Genomic DNA, 18,685 nt, shown 5'->3' on the forward strand with positions numbered 1-18,685 from the left:
ATGTTCTTAACTTTATCTAGCTAATTTTTGTATCATTTAAGTACAAACATGGGCATCCGTGGGACAAGACCCACCCACTTTTATTGGACCCACTCACTTTTTTAATTTAGCGCATTTGTCTGTTTTCTTGTCAGCGCGCCGTCATCAAATCCATTCCACTCGAGGAATGCCCTAATTCAGTGGTTCTCAAACTGGGGGCCGTGGCCCCCTGGGCGATCCCGAGATGGTGCCAGGGGGCCCAGTTTAATGAGATTTTATAAAAAACATACATTTATCATAAATTCTCTGTAATTTGATCTCATGAAAAATAAGGCTACTAACACTACTACACTGTATAATTGAATATGTTTTGTTTAATTCCATTTTTTTAACTAAACAAAAAAAAACATACAACGTTGCAAAAGGTTTTGGAATATTGTACGTCATAAACGCCATGGGGTGCCACAGATTGAAAAAGTTTGAGAACCACTCGTTTTAGCTATACAGGCTTGACCTCCACGCTGCTGATTCAAATCCATTCCACTTGGCTCATTTAGAGACCATTCCGTGTTTTCACAACTTTCGCCTGCTGCTATACAAGGTAAACAAACATTTTAGGCTATAAAAGCAGTTTGATTAAAAGGCACCAGAATACAAGAAAATGACATCTACTCCAGTAAATGTTTTTGACCCACCCACATGTTTTGCTTCCATGAGTACAAAATTAGTTTGTGAACATACTAGTACATTTGCAAAGTGTACCTTAAAGTGTTTTATTGTACTTTTTTGCCTAGGCTAGGGATCAATGGTACTTTCTCTCAAGTAAATAATAATGTAAAAGGACTAGTGGATATTAAAATATATACAAAATACAGTTTTGCTGCCACAAGTCTGTTTATCAGTAAGTGACCCTGCTGCAGTGCAAAAGTCTTTGTCCGTCTTGCTACTTTTCAATGTCAAATTCCTGCTCTGTTGTGTTTGAGCAATCTGCATTATTTGCCCTTCGATATTGGAGCAAGTGGCTATTCACTTGCACAAACAGATCTCGATGAATAATTCACAAAAACAAACATCTCGCACCCAAGCTAAAACCTTTTCGTTTTGCTATCAGTAAGGCCGAGAGTTTCCTCCTTCGGCAGATGGAGAAAATCCAGAATTTGATTGTTCTCTAATCTCTGTGGATAAAAATGCAGTCTGAAATTGAAATATTGATTTTTTACATTGCAATCACCACGTATTACACAAGAGACAGTGTGAGCTAGAATATAAATCTCTCTCTTCTGGGTCTTTGTTTATTTATTTGTTGTTTTTCAGATGTTTCCTTTAGTGCATCTTCTCCAGAGTTTTACAGTGTTGTGCATTATTGACATGGTGTTTAACTGCATGCTGGTAAATGAAAGAATTGTAACACATCTTATTTGATCCTGTCCAAAAACAAACAAACAAAAATATATAGGAAAGTACTTCAAAGTGCAGCAACATGCAAGCTGTCATGCTCAACGAATCTTTTTTCTCTACCTATCAATCGAAATATTGAACTATATGGCAAACAAACTATTTTAGATAAACAAACTGTTGTCCCAAGCACAAGAAGTAGTCTATTGGATCTTTAAGCACTTTGAATAACAAATAGTAAAATAATTTATGTTTAATTACTTATATTGATCATTAAAAAGTATTATGAACGTATAAGAATCATTATATTCATGAAACACATCTACACAGTTTACTGCTGTGTAAATAGCATCTTCTTAGGAAATATGTTTACTTAAAGTCTATCAAGAATATTTTTGAAGTAATGCAGATACTGATTTAAAAAACAACCAGAAAATGACCAAAAAATATACAGTGGCCAAGTGAGAGATTTTGACCTGACCATTTTATTTGTATTAATTAAACCAAAACGATACATCAATAGAGCAATATGTTAGTCATTGAAGATGAGAGAAAACATCCTGTTATCTTTAGATGTCATGAGAAATGTTGTTACCGGGTTCAATGACTTAATCACAATTTAATAATTTCCTTTTCAACCATTTCCTCCCCTTCCATTCCACTGTGCCCTAATATGGATAATCTTGTTACACAAACATTCATGTCTTTTTGAGTGCCTCCTTCACAATATGTATCTTTATTTGAAAGCTGTGGTGCGTGAAATAGGCCAATATCTCACTTGAGACAACAACCTTTAAATCACATATCTCTCAATCGCTGCTTCAAATATGTGACCCTGCCTGTGAAAAACCAGCTCAAAGTCATTTTTGTGATTTACTGTACACAAAATCATCATAAATAACGTAAATAATATTCTGTGAAAAAATAACCTTGATATCTTTAATATTGACAGTAAGATTGAAATTAAAGTAAGATTAATGCTCCCGATCTCACAATTAGATTATAAAACATTAGCCTGAACTTCACAGACAGGGTCGCATATTTGTTTAGACTCCGCTTTCTCCTTTTATCAGAAACGCACACTTCTGTTTGCTTTGAGGATAATGGGCACATCAATATATTGATGCATCTGATCCATAGAGACCTATAGACCACCCCAAGAAAACATCAGCCTCTTCAGGTAAATGCACCTTAAAGGAAAACACCACAGTTTTTCAATATTTTACTATGTTCTTACCTCTACTTAGACAAATTAATACATACCTATCTTCATTCAATGCTTGCACTTAACCTTTGCACAGCGCGCCGTGAATCTGCTAGCATTTAGCCTAGCCCCATTCATTTCTTAGGATCCAAACAGGGATGAATTTAGAAGCCACCAATTTAGATGTTTTAGCCACTTCCATGTTTTCCCTATTTAAAGACTGTTACGTGAGTAGTTACACGAGTAAGTATGGTGGCACAAAACAAAGCGTGGCAATTTTTAACATATAAAAATGAGAACTATATGGTATGGCGGAAGAGCACTTAGTTTGGAGCACTTTGACCTCGGGCGCAGTATTATTGAACGAAGTTTGAGCGAGAGGAGGAGTAGTCAGGAGTGATGATGTTACTCCGCGCCGAGGTCGAAGTGCTGTAAACTAAAGCCCGATTTATAGTCGTGCGTAAGTTCTACACCGTAGCTACAGTAGGCTATCCGTAGCCTGTGCGTAGCTCTGACGTGCACCTCGCAAAAATTTTAACAGCGCGTCAGTTCTATGCCGACCGCAAGCGCTGTGATTGGTCCACCAGAACCCCTCCCGTCAGGTAAAAAAACTGCGTCATGGATATTTCAGTTTGCGACGGTAAAAACAAAGAATGGCCTAGTTGATGAGTGATTAAACTCAAACTGCAACAAAAGTCGCTGTTTATTTACTTCCATCATTGCTGGTCTTCTCAAATCATACACAACAAGTTGCTGGTTCTACTTCGTTTGTGGGTTAACTTGCCAAGCTTCTTCTTCTTTGACGGTCGCGCTGCTACTGTGGTTACATGCGTGATACTGCCTACCAGTGGTCTGCATGTGTGTTTGCATGATGACACGGACGACGATGCAAAAGTATAAATGACAACCGACGCGGAAACTACGCCGTCGCGGCTACGCCGTAGGACCTACACACCTACGCACTTCTGCCATACAATGTAGTTCTCATTTTGTATCCGCTTAAAAAATTGCCACGTTTTATTTTTACCACCATATACTCGTGTAACTACTCATGTAACAGTCCTTAAATAGGGAAAACATGGAAGTGTTTGGTGGTTTCAAAATTCATCCCTGTTTGGATCCCAACGAACGAATGGGGCTAGGCCAAATGCCAACACATTCACGACGCACTGTACAGAGATTAAGTGCATGCACCGAAAAAAGATAGGCATGTATCAATTCGTCCAAGCTGAGGTAAGAACACAGCAAAACATTAGAAAACCTGTGGTGTTATCCTTTAATAGTGATTTGTATAATTGCTTATAGTGAATTAAATCAATTCTTAAAGCCATTTTGCATATATAAAGGATGTATTTAAGAGCAAAACAACATATTAATTAATAAAAAAAAAAAATGCAAAAAACAGCAACATAAATGTCAACAGATCAATAGTTCACAAAGAGGTTGAAAGCATTCAATAATTATTGTCAATTTTGATTTCAGGTTGACTAAGAAAATATAAATATATTAAATATATTCACTCTTAGAAAAAAAGGTACAAGAAAGTGGTGGTACTGGGGTGGTACCTTTTTTCAAAAAGTAGATTTTTGTATCTAAAAGGTGCATACTGGTAACTCTAAGGTAAATGAATTAATACATACCTATCTTCATTCAATGTACATTAGAGGTACATATCTGTACCTAAATGGTACATATTAAGATCTTTTTTTTAAAAGATACCCTCCCAGTGACAACTTTTTTACCTTTTTTCTGAGAGTGTAAGTTGTAGAAAACATTATCACAGGACATTAAGATTAACTGGAAAGACAAACAGGTTTACACAGATGTATCGATATATTTCTCACAGAACAATTATTTTGAAACACATCTGGATTTCTTGTGTCCTAAACATGTTTGTTTTACGGCTCCTTCCAGGCCCTTTGATTGCTGTATTTTATAAAGCACACTTTTCCCACGTCCCAAAGTGGCCATTTCCCTTTTTTAGAGACTGATTCTAATTCGGAGTAAACGGAAAAATACGGTTTCATCATCAACAGAGACTATTTATGGTTCCCACAGATTTATGGTCTCTAGTGATGTTTAAAAAATATTAAAAAACAGATTACAATTCCACAATACAGTGTGCACTTTGATTCATGATATCCTTGTTTGGAAAAGGATATTACACAGCTGGAGTTTTTTCTATTACTGTGAATAATCAGTCAGCTTTGACTACAATGCCAAAGTCCTTGGCTTTACTAAGCTACCTACTTAAAATCAAACTGCTAGCTCTCTTTAAATTGTTAAACTGGAAGCATTCAATTTTTATACCAATCTACAATTACTTAATATATCCAGAGAGAACCAGACTACAATATGAATGTAAATGAGTACTTTGATTTCTGTCAATAAAGGCCAATCCTCTGCTGTGAAGAGACATTTAAGATCTAATGGGGTCTCATTTGCATGATCTGAATCAATCGGCTTGTTTGATGGCTTTTGCTTCATACGGGATCGCATTGATAAAGGTGACACCAATGACATGAGCATTGCTTTGTTTATTGCTCTTGTTTAAATGCTACATATCACACACTTGCCAATTTTGTAAATGGCAGCAAAAAAACCTAGGCACTAAACAGTTCGAACAAACACAAAATCAGGTGGAAAAAGCACCTTGTCGCTAGGCCAGTTGCCATTGGCTGGTCAGCATGATTTGAGTTTCGTAGACTTTAAAGTTGGCTGAAATATTCACAATCAATACCATATGACTAGAATAATTCAAATCGCAATGATATTAAGAATGGTTTCATTTTTCATTGAGAAAAACTTTGGGGATGGGACTCAGTGACTCAAAGTCAATAAAATTATTCACAAAACAAAGTCATATACAACTGAAAAAAATAGTTGTGACCTGTTGGAGGCAAACATCTAACAGAGGAGATTTCACAAGACTTATTAAGATGTAAAATGAGTCCCCAGAGTGTGTATGTGAAGTTTTAGCTTAAAATACCCCACAATGTGCCTTTTTTGGGTTTGTCCTGTTAAATGGAAATGGGCTGATGAAATTCAAACACTGATTCCCATGATGGTGGTTTGTTGAAATTGAATCTCAATTGTGCTGTCAATAATGTTTTCTCTCTCTTTCTGCACTAAATGGCAGTGCCGTACTTGAATAGTGCAGATTAAGGGGCGGTATTATTATATTAAGTGGCTGTAATTAATTAATTTAAGCTAAACAAAATAGATAAGTAAAATCAAATATAAAACTTTTGTTTAAATGTAGCTTAAATTAAAAAAAAACTTAAAAAAATCGATAAAATTCAATGAATAATTTTTTTTCAGTGTACATGGAAGTCGCCATTTTGTGCTGCCATGTTTCTACAGCCCTTAACGGACACATTTTTTTACTAAGTTGTCTCCGAAGATGACATGTTTGTCCGGTGGTGGCTACTGTAGCTTCTCTATGTGTTGCAAATGCGAGGGGTGAGCATTGGACTGAGCCGTTGGTTGCAATTCGCAACCTTACCACTAGATGCCGCTAAAATTTACACACTGCACCTTTAAGGGAAAACACGACCGTTTTTTAAATATTTTACTATGTTCTTACCTCAACTTAGATGAATAAATACATACCTATCTTTTTCAATTGGTGCACTTTTAATCTTTGTACAGCGCTTCGTAAATGTGTTAGCATTTAGCCTAGCCCCATTCATTCCTATGGCTCCAAAAAAAGTTTAATTTTGTGCCACCATACTTACTCGTGCAACCACTCATGTAACAGTCTTTAAATAGGGAAAACATGGAAGTGTCCGGTGGCTTTTAAATTCATCCCCGTTTGGAGCCATAGGAACGAATGGGGCCAGGCCAAATGCTAACACATTCACAAGGCGCTGCACAAAGACCAGAAGTGCAGGCATTGAAAAAATATAGGTATGTACCAATGGGTGTAAGTTGAGGTAAAAACATAGTAAAATATTGAAAAACGGTGGTGTTTTCCTTTAAGAAGTTATAAAAAGTTTGTTTGAAAGCAGAGGGTCTGTTCTTTCATTTGATATATTTGTATGTTTATATATTTATATAAGAAAAATTTCATGGAAGGCATTTGGTAAAACCTTTGTTAAAAACTCAAAAAAATGCTGCTGGGCAACTTTTAAAAAAAAGGCTGGCGGGGAATGAGTCAAACATGGAAAAAGTCAGATTTTCATGATACAGTATGTCCCCTTTAAAGCTGCAATGGGTCACTTTTGCATCTATACCGTGATCTGCAGGTAACTTTACATTTCTTTACGTGAGGTTGAGTCAAATGTAAAAAAACCTAACAATTCTTGTGAAATCGTACCTGATAGATCAAATTATAAATCATTTTAAGCTTACAGTTGTAAATCAGGGTAAGGTAAGCACAGATCTTTGCTACCCTATCTCACAGCAAGTAGTGTTATTGTCAATAAATATTTGATTAGTTTATTCGTGTTATTGACAAGATTTTCCGCTGTTTTACGTGCCATTGGAGCATGAATGTCTTTTTCGTGTCACCCAGCACAAATTTCTATAAATAGTTTTTCGTCCGTGGCACGACTTTCTTTATTGTGTAATTCTATATTTTTTCCTCATTAATCAAATATTTCGTGACTATAACACGAATTTCTGTGAGATGGGGTCTTTTATGTACTGCTTTACTTAAAAACATACTTTAATTGGTAACTTAAATTACAATGGCAAGAAAAAGTACGTGAACATTTTGGAAATTCGTGGTTTTCTGAATAATTTGGTCATAAAATCGGATCTTCATCTAAGTCAAGGGTATTGCCAAACATAATGTCCCTAAATAATTACACAAACAAATTCTGTCATCTTGCCACTGTATCTCACATTAAGTGAAGTTAAAAACGTAAAATGTTTAGGCGGTACCAATTGAAGTAATTTTTTAATTGATCCAACTTTTACTTTTTACAGTGTAGTTGCTTTTGTTTGTTAACCCAAAACAATTACAAAATGCAGCTTTAAAGTATCATTAAGATAAACAGGAAACACGGACAGATGAATACGACATACATGGACGTACGAGAGAAAAGCAACAAAAAGGGAAACATTCTCACACTTTATTTGAGAAACACTCAAGTTTTCTTCACCAAAACCAAGACGTATCCTCCTTTCATCTTCCTCTCTTGGCCCACTGTTATCCTCCATTATTTACATTTCATCTCTCTTGAGTATTAGAGTAAAGGTCACCATTGTAAAGATGTTCATCAGTGATAACAGCATACTTCCAAACAAGTAACATTACTACCTGTATAGAGCAGCAGAACTAAAACAGGAAGTGAAGCTAAATGGATGTGGATTAAAAGAAATAAAAGAATCTGGAATGCTGTGAGGTTCAGTGGAAGAGTTCATCCCTCTCTCTCTCTCTCTCTCTCATATATCCATTATTTAAAGGAGGTCCTCTATAGTTTGGTAACAACATTTAAAAAGTGTAGAGAGTATCCATGATTTGGAGAACTATTACTGGAAGTTTGCCTCTTCTTAATACATTAGTGGGTTCTTTGTAAATGTTCTGTTTTCTGTAAGGAAGAAATGAGCCAAATGTTAGAAAACAACATATCAGATCAGTCCAGAACAGCAATGTTCAGAATTGAAATAAAGTAAAAAATGGGGATATCCGACCAACATTTTGATTTAAAGCCACCAATTTACCGATTTGTGTTCTGGCTGGATGCTGGGTCGTGACCCTGTCTGTAAAAACCCAACTTAAGTCTTTTTGTTATTTACTGCTTTCTACATAAAATCATTCTACATAATGTCAAGAAAATTCTGTGAAATATACGCCTTATTCAGCCTGCCGCCTTATTGATTCCAAAACGAGGCTTTGAGGGATGGATGTCCAGAGCGCACGCATTAAACTATTGTTTGTACTGGGATGCTGGTCAGACAGCCATCAAAACACAGACAATACATTATTTTTAGGGCCGGGACTCGATTAAAAAAATTAATCTAATTAATTAGAGGCTTTGTAATTAATTTATCGAAATTAATCACATTTTAATAACATATAAATATTTGACCTGAAAACATTGAGAAGTTATTTTTTCACATGGATTTTTAGTATACCACGAATAATGACTGAATACATAAGCTTAAGCATCAAAATATTGTTTATATTTGTTTAACCAAGTCGTTGTACTCGGAGTCGGGCTAACGTCCACGCTAGCTGCTATATGTTTTGCATTGAGATGATACTTGAGACTCGATGTGCTGCGGTGATATGTGAATTCCTTGTTGCATAGCTTACCATGCTCTTATCGACGCTTCCATCCGTTCTTTTTTATTAAAAAAATTCCCATCCACGGGGCCAACCAAAGCGATCTCATCAGCTTCTTCGTTCATGGTCACTGTGGTTTGTTGTTGTCTGAAGTCATGAACGCTAGTTGGTGCTCCAGTATAATCGGTCCCCTGAAACTCATCCAATGAGAAATGTTCCGCGGTGCAAAAATAAGTGTGATTAAAATGCGTTAAAATGTTTAACGCGTTATTTTTTGTGTAATTAATTTATCTTAATTAACGCGTTAAAGTCCCGGACCTAATTATTTTACAAATTTCCACAAGACAAAGAACCTCAGAAATTATGGATTGTTAAAAAGAAAAGCCTGTTATTAGCCTGTTGGCTAATCATTAATTCCGAATGTTGTAAGCATGCTTACTTTTCTTTAAAGGGACACAATTTTCCAGCTCCCCATTTTGGAATCCATTCAGCTGATCTCCGGGTCTGGCGCTAGCACTTTTAGCATAGCTTAGCAGAATCTGATTAGACCATTAGCATCGCGCCTAAAAAAATAAGCAAAGAGTTTCGATATTTTTCCTTAGTCTTTCCAGTCTTAGTAGACGATGCAACTACAGAAGAGTCAAGTCATAAATAGGAAAAATATCGAAATTAAAAAAATAACTCTTTGGTTATTTTTAGGCGCGATGCTAATGGTCTAATCAGAGTCAATGAATCATGCCAAGCCATGCCAAAAGTGGTAGCGCTAGACCCTGAGATCAGCTGAATGGATTTCAAAACGGCAAAAATCAAATGTTTAATTCTAGGGAAGCTGGAAAAATAGAATATTTTCAAAAAAAGGTGGAGTGTCCCTTTAAAACACTAATATAGTCCTATAAGTACATATCTCCAATTCGTAAAGATTACAAATAATGCAAGGCAATGTTTAAAACCTTTTCTTCTGTAAGTTTTTTAAGCACATTGACCGGAATCAACAGAAGGAGGATTTATTCAACTATAGGGGTTCATATGGGGTTTTACCTCTAACAATACTTGCACAACGAACTGTCACATCAATAATTTCTTATTAAGTCAATGTTAAAAAAACATAACGAAGAAAATACATGGGACATACGCTTATGTTCAATACAAACCGGAGATGCAGACTTGTTGTCATAAAATATTGTATTGTTGCACTAAAAAGATAAGTTTAAAGATAAGTAAACATGCTTACAACACGAGTTGTTCAAAATTAGCGATTAGCTAACAGGCTAATATCCAAAACGGATATTATGTACACAACGCGCCATTCTCATTTCAAATGAGGTCATATGTCCCTTCTAATTTTAACAATCCACGTTTTCTGAGGTTCTTTGTTCTGTGGAACTTTGTAAAACAATGTATTTTCAGTGTTTTGATGGCTGAATGACCAGCATCCTGATACAAAAAGTAGGTTTAAAGCGCTCTGGACGTCCATCCCTCACAGGCTCGGTTTGGAATCAAAACTGCGGCATGACAGAATAAGGCATATAACCTTGATTTCAAATCTTAATCAGTCAATATTTAAAAGTTTAAAATCAATGTGAAGACAAATATTGAAATCAATCCAGTGTTGGAATCGAGGACGAGTCAAGACCAGAGATCAAGTGTCGATTAGCTCATATGTCTGTTCAGTTGTCAGTCAAATCCTTTCCACTAGAGAGGAATGCACTAATAAATAAAACTCCGTTTCATGTTTTAGCTACAACTAAATGTATGTTTTAGCTAAATAAATTGAATGATATTAATTTAATTGTATATAACATATTTTCTCTGTATTAAGGATTCATTTTACTAAAATCAACATGATGTCTAATTCAAGCAATTTATTATGTGGCTATAGTAGCAAGGGGTTAGATAAAAAAAGAGAGTGACCAGCTGCAGATACGCGAATAGATATGTGCAGCAGAAATATTCCTGCGGTGAGCCTTTGCTTACACAGGAAACTTGCAATTAATCCCCGGTCTTTTGATTCATCTATGTGTTTATTTGCTAATGGTCTCATTCGGAGACAGTGGGAGCCGATGATGTCATCTGTTTGGAGGATGCGGATGAGTGGTCCGCGGTGATGTCGAGATGGGAAAGGGTAAATGAGGTCAAGACATCAAATGTGAATAAACCACTTAATCTCCTGCTGAAATTGTGCATGTCTGTAAAAATACATGCTACATTTGTAAGTGTGTTTATACGTTTCGTACAAGGACTGCTTGGAGAAATGAACTGTCCTCCCATAACGTTGTTTATTTGTATGCCCTGACCGTGTTGTTTTAGCATCTGACTAATCCCACAAACACACCAGAAATGTGATCTGAGTGGTGCAGTACAGATTTGATGATCTAAAAGATGCTGGGTTGTTTAAACCTATTGTTGGATAAAATATGGACGAACCCAACTGTTGGAGTTTAAACAATCTAGGGTTTTGAGTATAGTTTAATTTAAACCCAACAGTTGGATTTATTTATTTTAGCTAACCCTAGCTTTAAACAACTCAGAATTGGGTTAATACAATTTTTCAGTGGCGGCCGGTGACTTCTTTTTCGAGGGCGCTCGATGCGAAGTTCGTCACAACATGTATGTAGCCCGTCATGTGTGTGGTTCGTCATCTCAAAATATGTGTTCTGCGCGTCAAGTGAACCTGTGTGCACCACATGTCTTGTCAAAAAAAGTGCCTGCTGCAGACGCGTCTAAAGGGTTTATGATAAAAGAGACGCTCGCGTTTGTCAGATACTCGCATAATCTCATGCATAATCAGAGTTTACTGTTAAGGGAGTGTCAAGCGTGTATTTTGTGAACGTGAGTGTCTCTTTTATCATAAACGGTTTTGAAACGTTTGCAGCAGGCACTTATTTTGACAAAACACGTGATGCACATGGTTCACATGACACAACAAACACATATTTCGAAAACACAAGCAACACACATGACACTCCGAACACTTATTTTGAATTTGCGCCCCTCGGATGAGCAGTCACGGGCCCCCACTGCAACTTTTGCATTAAAATATACTGCATGTGACTTTTTCTCTTCCAGTTTGGTGATCAACTTTGGTCAGATTTTTGTTGTGCATTAAAAAATATGGCATATAAAACAGGCCAGTTCTTCTCCTTATTGTGAATAAAATACTGTACCTTGTAACATGCAGTTGTCCTTTGGGCTTCTGCAGTGTCCTGTCTCCATATCCAGACTGACTGGATCTGTGTTAACAGACAGCAACAGGTGACAAAGCCTGCTGAAAGTGTTTGACTCTGAACAAAACACACTGAGACGGTCTGTGAATCTCACCGTGTATGAGAGAGTCGGTTGAAGTGGCCTGTTGCAACGCCTGCTCGATCTGCCCTCGCCTTTTGGACTCGTATTCCAGCGCCTCTTGTAACCTTCTCTTTGCCTTCTTTTCCTTCTTTAAACGTCGCTGAATGCTGGCTGCAGACAGAACGACAGAATTGAAAGGCCTGTACATAGCATTTTAGTTTTTACGTTTACATTTTAGGTATTGTTTACATTTGACTTTTATCTCTAATGCAACTTCAAAAGTTAGGAAAGCGATATCAGAATAAAAGGTAAAAAATTTGTCCCCACCTGTCACTAGTAGTATCCTTTAAAAAATATATACCATTTAGGTACAGATATGTATACATTTGGTACCAATATGTACATTTGAGGTACTAATATGCACTTGTTGATACCAATATGTGGGTGATTCTCGCAAAATTACAAGACTTATGAGGTGTCATAAAACATTTTAATAAAAAGGTCTATGCTATCAAAATAAGAAGCATACAGTTACAAACATCTCTTCATGTACTATTTTGCACATGATTTCAAATGACATCATACAAACCAATTATGTTGTTTTTTCCACATTTAAGTTGAAAAGTTTCATTACCGCAACTTGTCCATGACTGGATTTGGGTTCTTTGACATGGAAATATTTATAATTAAAAAATCTAAAAAATAAAAGCTTCAGTCTATAAACATTTACAGTAAAGAAACATGTGGTGTTTGGTGATCATTGGTAATTGTAGAGACAATAATAAGGAATATAAATGTGTCCAAGACCAATTTTCTCGCCTCCGCAACAATTTTCAATCATTGTTTAAGCCATCAAGGAACTAAAATTTTCAAAAAAATTTGTTGGAAGGGACATAATTGACTGTGACACTCAAGATGGCTACCAGGTAAGCAGTTCTTATTTTTTCTTCCCAGATAAAAGTTAAAATTTTGTTTGTTTGGTCCTAGGCAACTTTTTAGTTCTCATTACCGAAACATGAGTTTGTAAATGCATATATTTAATGTGGCCTAATATGTTGTGGTAATGATAATTTTTGATAATGATAATCAAAAAAATTTAAATAATTCTATAGGAAATATTTTTTAAAATCCTCTAAAAATGGTTATAGTAAGTTCAGACCGTAATCTTATATGTGCTTTTTACAAATTCTGATGCTGGACACCTTTTAAATATGGATTTCGTGAGAATCACCCATGTACCTTAGGCTTCCAGCCTGGTCAAGCTGGTTTAAGCTGGTGGGTCAGCCGGTCTTCCAGCCTGACCAGCTAAAAAGTGTCCAAAACCCCTCTAAAACCAGCCTGCTAGACCAGCTTAAACTAAAACAAGTCTGGGAGACCAGCTTTTTAGTAGGGTTTAGGTCAAGTTTGCATTACGCTTTCAATCAATGGACTCACAAATAAGAAACAATCAAAGCAAATCGATAAAGTTTTACATAAACATTTTGTCATAATGCACCTAATTTTAGGGATTTGAAATACAGAATGCTCCATCTAACATCAGAGGATCAGAAATATACACACTTTTATAGTGCTTTTTTTAAATTTGGCATCCATTTTTATTGTATGGGAAATAACTGATTGGTGGGTATGTTAAGTTACAAATAACAAAAAATAACATGTGAGTAAAGCATGATTTATAGTTCTGCATATATATTTTTGACCTGACAAGAGCGGTTCTAGCAGACCAATCACAGCGCTTATGGCCCACGTAGAACTGAAGCTTTGTCACATTTTTGGTGAGGTGCGTGTCAGGCAACGCAAGGTGTACGCACAGCTTACTACATAGCAATATAAATTGCAATTAAAAGATATTTTAAGAGTTTGGTTCCAAAATGTGATAAACGCCATTTTCAGTATTGTATCTGGTCAGTATTAAAAACTAAATTCTTAATTTTATGCAAAATCCAATATCCGCTTTGTTATTCTGTCATCTTTTTTCCCCTTTTTTCCAAAATGCACTAAATGCCAGTCCTCCTTTTCTGCAAAATGCAATAAATCCGCTCAACAAATCACAGCACACCATTCCACGCACTTTAAACAACAACGGCAGTGCGTTGAATACACACAGAATCCTAGTTTTCCTCATCTACTTCGAACTTTGTGATCAACAAACAAACAAAAACAAAAAAATACCTTTGTTGGAAGGGATAAACCTGTGGTGGTTTTCTGTAGCGGGGAAGAAACATAAAAAAATATCCACTCGGGCGATGGAAAAATGCCGGCCGTTGTTTGTTCTCATACGACTGCATTAAGCTTTTGTCATGCTAACACAATGACCCCAGGGCATCTATAATAAACTTTCCATTATTTTACTCCAAGTCAACGAAAATCGAGCAGGACCAAAGCATTTTACAGCTGATTGCTGTTAAAAAAGTTCAGCGACGACATCCCAATGATGACCGCAGCAATGACAGTGTTCTTAATATGACAAAGTAAGTGTTTTGATTAATGTCATTAATGTTTATTTTTTTAACAGTGTATACCACTAGTCAACTAAACGAATATAACACGGCAAAGATGAATGCACATTTATATAATAGATTTCAATAGATTTATACCAGTTTGAAAAAATAAAACTTTCATGGATTTAATGCATTTTGCCGAAAAAATTATCCGGATTTGAATTTTTAATGTTAAAAAAGCAAAAAGCTAAAATAATAATTTTTGTGAAGGAATTTTGTAAGAGGTCAGATTTAGAATGATTATCAAAACATACACAGAGTTTAAAATTAGTAAAAAAAAATTTTTTTGCTTCAGTTTTTTATAAATTGGGTAAGTAGTGGATAATTGCGGTATTACAAATGGGAACACCAAAGATTTTTTATAACCTAAAGATGCTATGTGAAAGTTTGTAACAGAAAATAGTGTTTTTCATCTTGTCACTTCATTGGTATAGAAAACACGTTTTTACAGAAATTTGTCAAAATTGATTTATTGCGTTTTGGAACCAAACTCTTAATTTCTCCTTTATTTACCCAATACACTGATAGTGAGTCAATAGATGATGATAATGATAGTCAACAACAGACTCCAAATTTTTTCAACAGACTCCAAAAGTATTCTTCTCAAAATCTTCATACCTCGACTGTGTAGCTCGGATGTGAGTTGTCTCTCTAAACTCTCCCTCATCTCTCTTTCTCTGTAGAGCTCCATCTTCAGCTCTCTCCTCTCCTGTTGAAGCTGTTTCTCCTGCAGACGAGCGTTCTCCAAAGCCACCTTCAGCAGGCCCTGAAAAGTACACGCAAACATGTTACATATGATTTTGGACGCGGTTTCGTACTGTATGTATGTGTTTGCGTCTCTTCCTCCATGACTGTACCTGGACGTTAGTGAGCAGTGTCTCAACAGAGGAAAGACCATCTGTGAATAGGAGGGAAGCAGGGAAGCCCGAGGGAAACACTTGAGGAGGGATCTTGTCAAATACCATTGGCTTCACTGCATTCTGCTCAACTGCACATCAAGAATGCGAAGAATTTAATTACTCTGACAGGTACACCCTAAAAATTCATTTCAATCCATGGTTGAGCAAAATATAGACAAACTTAACAGTAACATACACTGTAAAGATTTCTTGTTGCACTTAAATTTTTATTAAAGTTGAATCAATTTGAAATTACAATTCATTTCAACTTTTCTGACTAGTGAGGAGTTGCTATAAATTATAAAATGAAGTTGAAATAACTTTTTATACATTATGATTAAGAAAGTTAAAATGAATTGTAAATTTGAGTTGATTAACTCATTCCCTGCCAGCCATTTTTTGAAAAGTTGCATTTTTGTGATTTTTACAAAAGTTTTACAAAATGCCTTCCAGGAAAAAAATTTCTAAAAATAAACATACAAATATATCAAATGAAAGAACAGACCCTTTGCTTTCAAACAAACAAACCGGGGAAAAAAAAAACGTTTCATCCTATCTATATTTTTTCTCTGCTTATAAACTCGTACATATGGGTATTATTCTTAAAAAAAAAAAAAAATTTTTAGCAAAAAGCTAAAATAATAATTTTTGTGAAGGAATTTTGTAAGAGGTCAGATTTAGAATGATTATCAAAACATACACAGAGTTTAAAATTCAGTTTTTTATAAATTGGGTAAGTAGTGGATAATTGCGGTATTACAAATTAACATAAAATCTCATCAGGAACACTTTTTTATGCAAATTTTTTCTCTTAATTGAGGAGATAACTCGTCAATGGTGGGGAAAGAGCGTGAAAATCTGTCCTTTTCCATATTTAAGAGAGAGAGAGAGAGAGAGAGAGAGAGAGAGAGAGAGAGAGCACAATTGGGTTTCAATTTCAACAAACCACCATTATGGGGCTCAGTGTTTGCATTTTATAAGCTCATTTGCATTTTAAAGGACACACCCCAAAACAGCACATTTTGAGCTCACACTTTACATACGAACTCTGGGAACACCAAAGATTTATTTTACATCTTAAAAAAGTCTCATAATATGACCCCTTTAAACTTGAAAATTTAAGTGCAAGGAAATTGTAACAATAGCCTCTTTCACACAGTAATTCTGGTAAATTACCATGAATTTACCAGAATGAATTTACCAGTAAATACAAAAATGTGCTGTTCACACACGCAGTGGCGTTCCGTTATTTTACCAGTAAGACATCATTCACACATCAGTATCAAAATACCGGTAAATTCGTTGAGAAAGCGGAAGTACCTGTAGCACGCGGTGAGCTCAGTGTTGTATTTGTAAACAATCCACGTCGTTCATAACCACGGTCCGTATTTTGTTGTTTTGACGTCTGTGGTAAACAGTCGCGAAGTTGCTCATGACCAAACAACATTGAATGAGACGACGTCAAACCGAAAATGCGTTTTTAACAACACTACTGATTGCACTTTAGGCTTCACAGAGAGCGTGCTAAGGACGTCGGCAATTCGGCGGTAAGCTGTTTTAAACAACTTTGGTGAAGAAATGTGGACGTAAACTTCAGGTGTGCTCAACTTTCAAGCAGCATGTGTGTGGAAACGTCAGTAAACACTGTGGGGGTATACGCGTCATCTGTATTAAAACGCTATGATTGGCCCGAAGCTGTCAGCACGGTCTGACGTCGTCCGTTCTAAATGCCGGTAATCCTATAATTTTCTTTCACACACAGCGCTTACCGGTAAATTACTGGTAAACTTACAACCTGTCTTACTGGTAAATTGGGAGCACTGGTTCTGTTCACACATGACATGTTAACGGCAATTTATCAGTAAATTACCAGTAAAGACTGTATGTGTGAAAGGGACTATTGTCAAAAAAATGTCCATATCTGCAGGAACCATGGATCGAAAAAACCCAGCACAGGTTAACTTACACGTTATTTTTTTAAATATTATTACATATTCTTATAATATAATAATAATACATATTCATACATGTAATACCATCAAGAAACATGACCTATTGAAGTTTTAACATTAAAATAAAACATTTTGTTTATTTTTTGAAATGCAACCTTTGGAAATAGTTTTAATGTCCCTTAATATCAAGCATTAAGCATTACCTGGTGATCAAAATCTGTTGGTTTACAAATTTTATATATGTACCATTAGAGGATATGAATTATGAGCATGCCAGTTTAATCGTGTTGTTTTTTTAACCTATGTATCGGACCGAATAAAATATTGCATTACAGAACTCGACATAGATGATGTAACTGTGTGTAATATTTGAACTATAATATTAGAAGTAGATGAGGTCAGAGTTTTGTTTATATTATGTAATATTGTCACTATTAACGTTATGTTAAACGAACGCACCTCTGTCATTGGAAAGCCGGTTCATAAGCAGAGCTGGATTTGTCTCTTTGTGTTCGTCATGAATGTCGTACGCTCAACAGAAAGAGAGAGAGAGAGAGATATTAAAATAGTTAATATATAAAATCAAAGGATTTAAGACCGGTACAGCCTTTTTTACGAACGTATATTGCTTTGTGCTGTTATTGCATACAGTATGCAACAAAAACATTGCAATAATTGTTGATCAGATTAAGACATATGGTTCCTCAATGTAAACCACATAATGTTGTTTGCTATAGGCATGATTTGCATAAGATGATATGAAACAAGAGTAATATCACAGTGCAATAACAGAATTCACATAAATCCATTACGATTCAAAAACGACATTTCCTTAAGATATGGCGAGTGGTTCTTGCCTTTGCAAATCTCACTCTCACCTTGTGTTTTTAATGTGTAATATCATGTCTAAATGTGTAAATGCACCTGCTTTCTGAGGAGATTGTGTGTGTGAGTTTGTGGGGCTGCTGGGAGCTGAACTGGTTTGTTGAGGTGACGATTCAGGTTTCTGAGGAACCGTTCCCTCTACAGATGCTGTCAAAGAGGGACTCTCCTCAAAACACTCCTGCTAAAATGAAACAGAAGAAGATTGATTTTACTCATTGATTTCCAGTGGCGGCCAGTGACTTATTTTTTCGAGGGCGCTCGATGCAAAGTTCGTCACAACATGTATGTAGCCCGTCATGTGTGTGGTTCGTAATTTCAAAATATGTGTTCTGCGCATCGAGAGATCCAAT

General features: G+C 35.8%; 1 protein-coding gene across 4 annotated transcripts in view; it reads right to left on the reverse strand.

Annotated features, from left to right (window-relative positions):
* Positions 1–7,642: 7,642 nt before the first annotated feature.
* The window catches only part of dachb (dachshund b), a 54,867-nt gene continuing 43,824 nt past the window's right edge, over positions 7,643–18,685 (reverse strand). For 3 of the 4 annotated variants that reach the window (XM_073866171.1, XM_073866169.1, XM_073866168.1), the window contains 7 exons: positions 18,375–18,516; positions 17,910–17,981; positions 15,457–15,587; positions 15,218–15,365; positions 12,132–12,269; positions 11,978–12,043; positions 7,643–8,115 (listed from right to left, as the gene is read on the reverse strand). In XM_073866171.1, the coding sequence (XP_073722272.1) occupies positions 8,078–8,115; positions 11,978–12,043; positions 12,132–12,269; positions 15,218–15,365; positions 15,457–15,587; positions 17,910–17,981; positions 18,375–18,516 (735 nt within the window). In that variant the 3' untranslated portion in view covers positions 7,643–8,077. The remainder of the gene's footprint in view (positions 8,116–11,977; positions 12,044–12,131; positions 12,270–15,217; positions 15,366–15,456; positions 15,588–17,909; positions 17,982–18,374; positions 18,517–18,685) is intronic. The other variant, XM_073866170.1, reaches the window with a different exon arrangement.

This window comes from Misgurnus anguillicaudatus, chromosome 3, assembly GCF_027580225.2.
Source record: "Misgurnus anguillicaudatus chromosome 3, ASM2758022v2, whole genome shotgun sequence".
Lineage (NCBI taxonomy): Eukaryota > Metazoa > Chordata > Actinopteri > Cypriniformes > Cobitidae > Misgurnus > Misgurnus anguillicaudatus.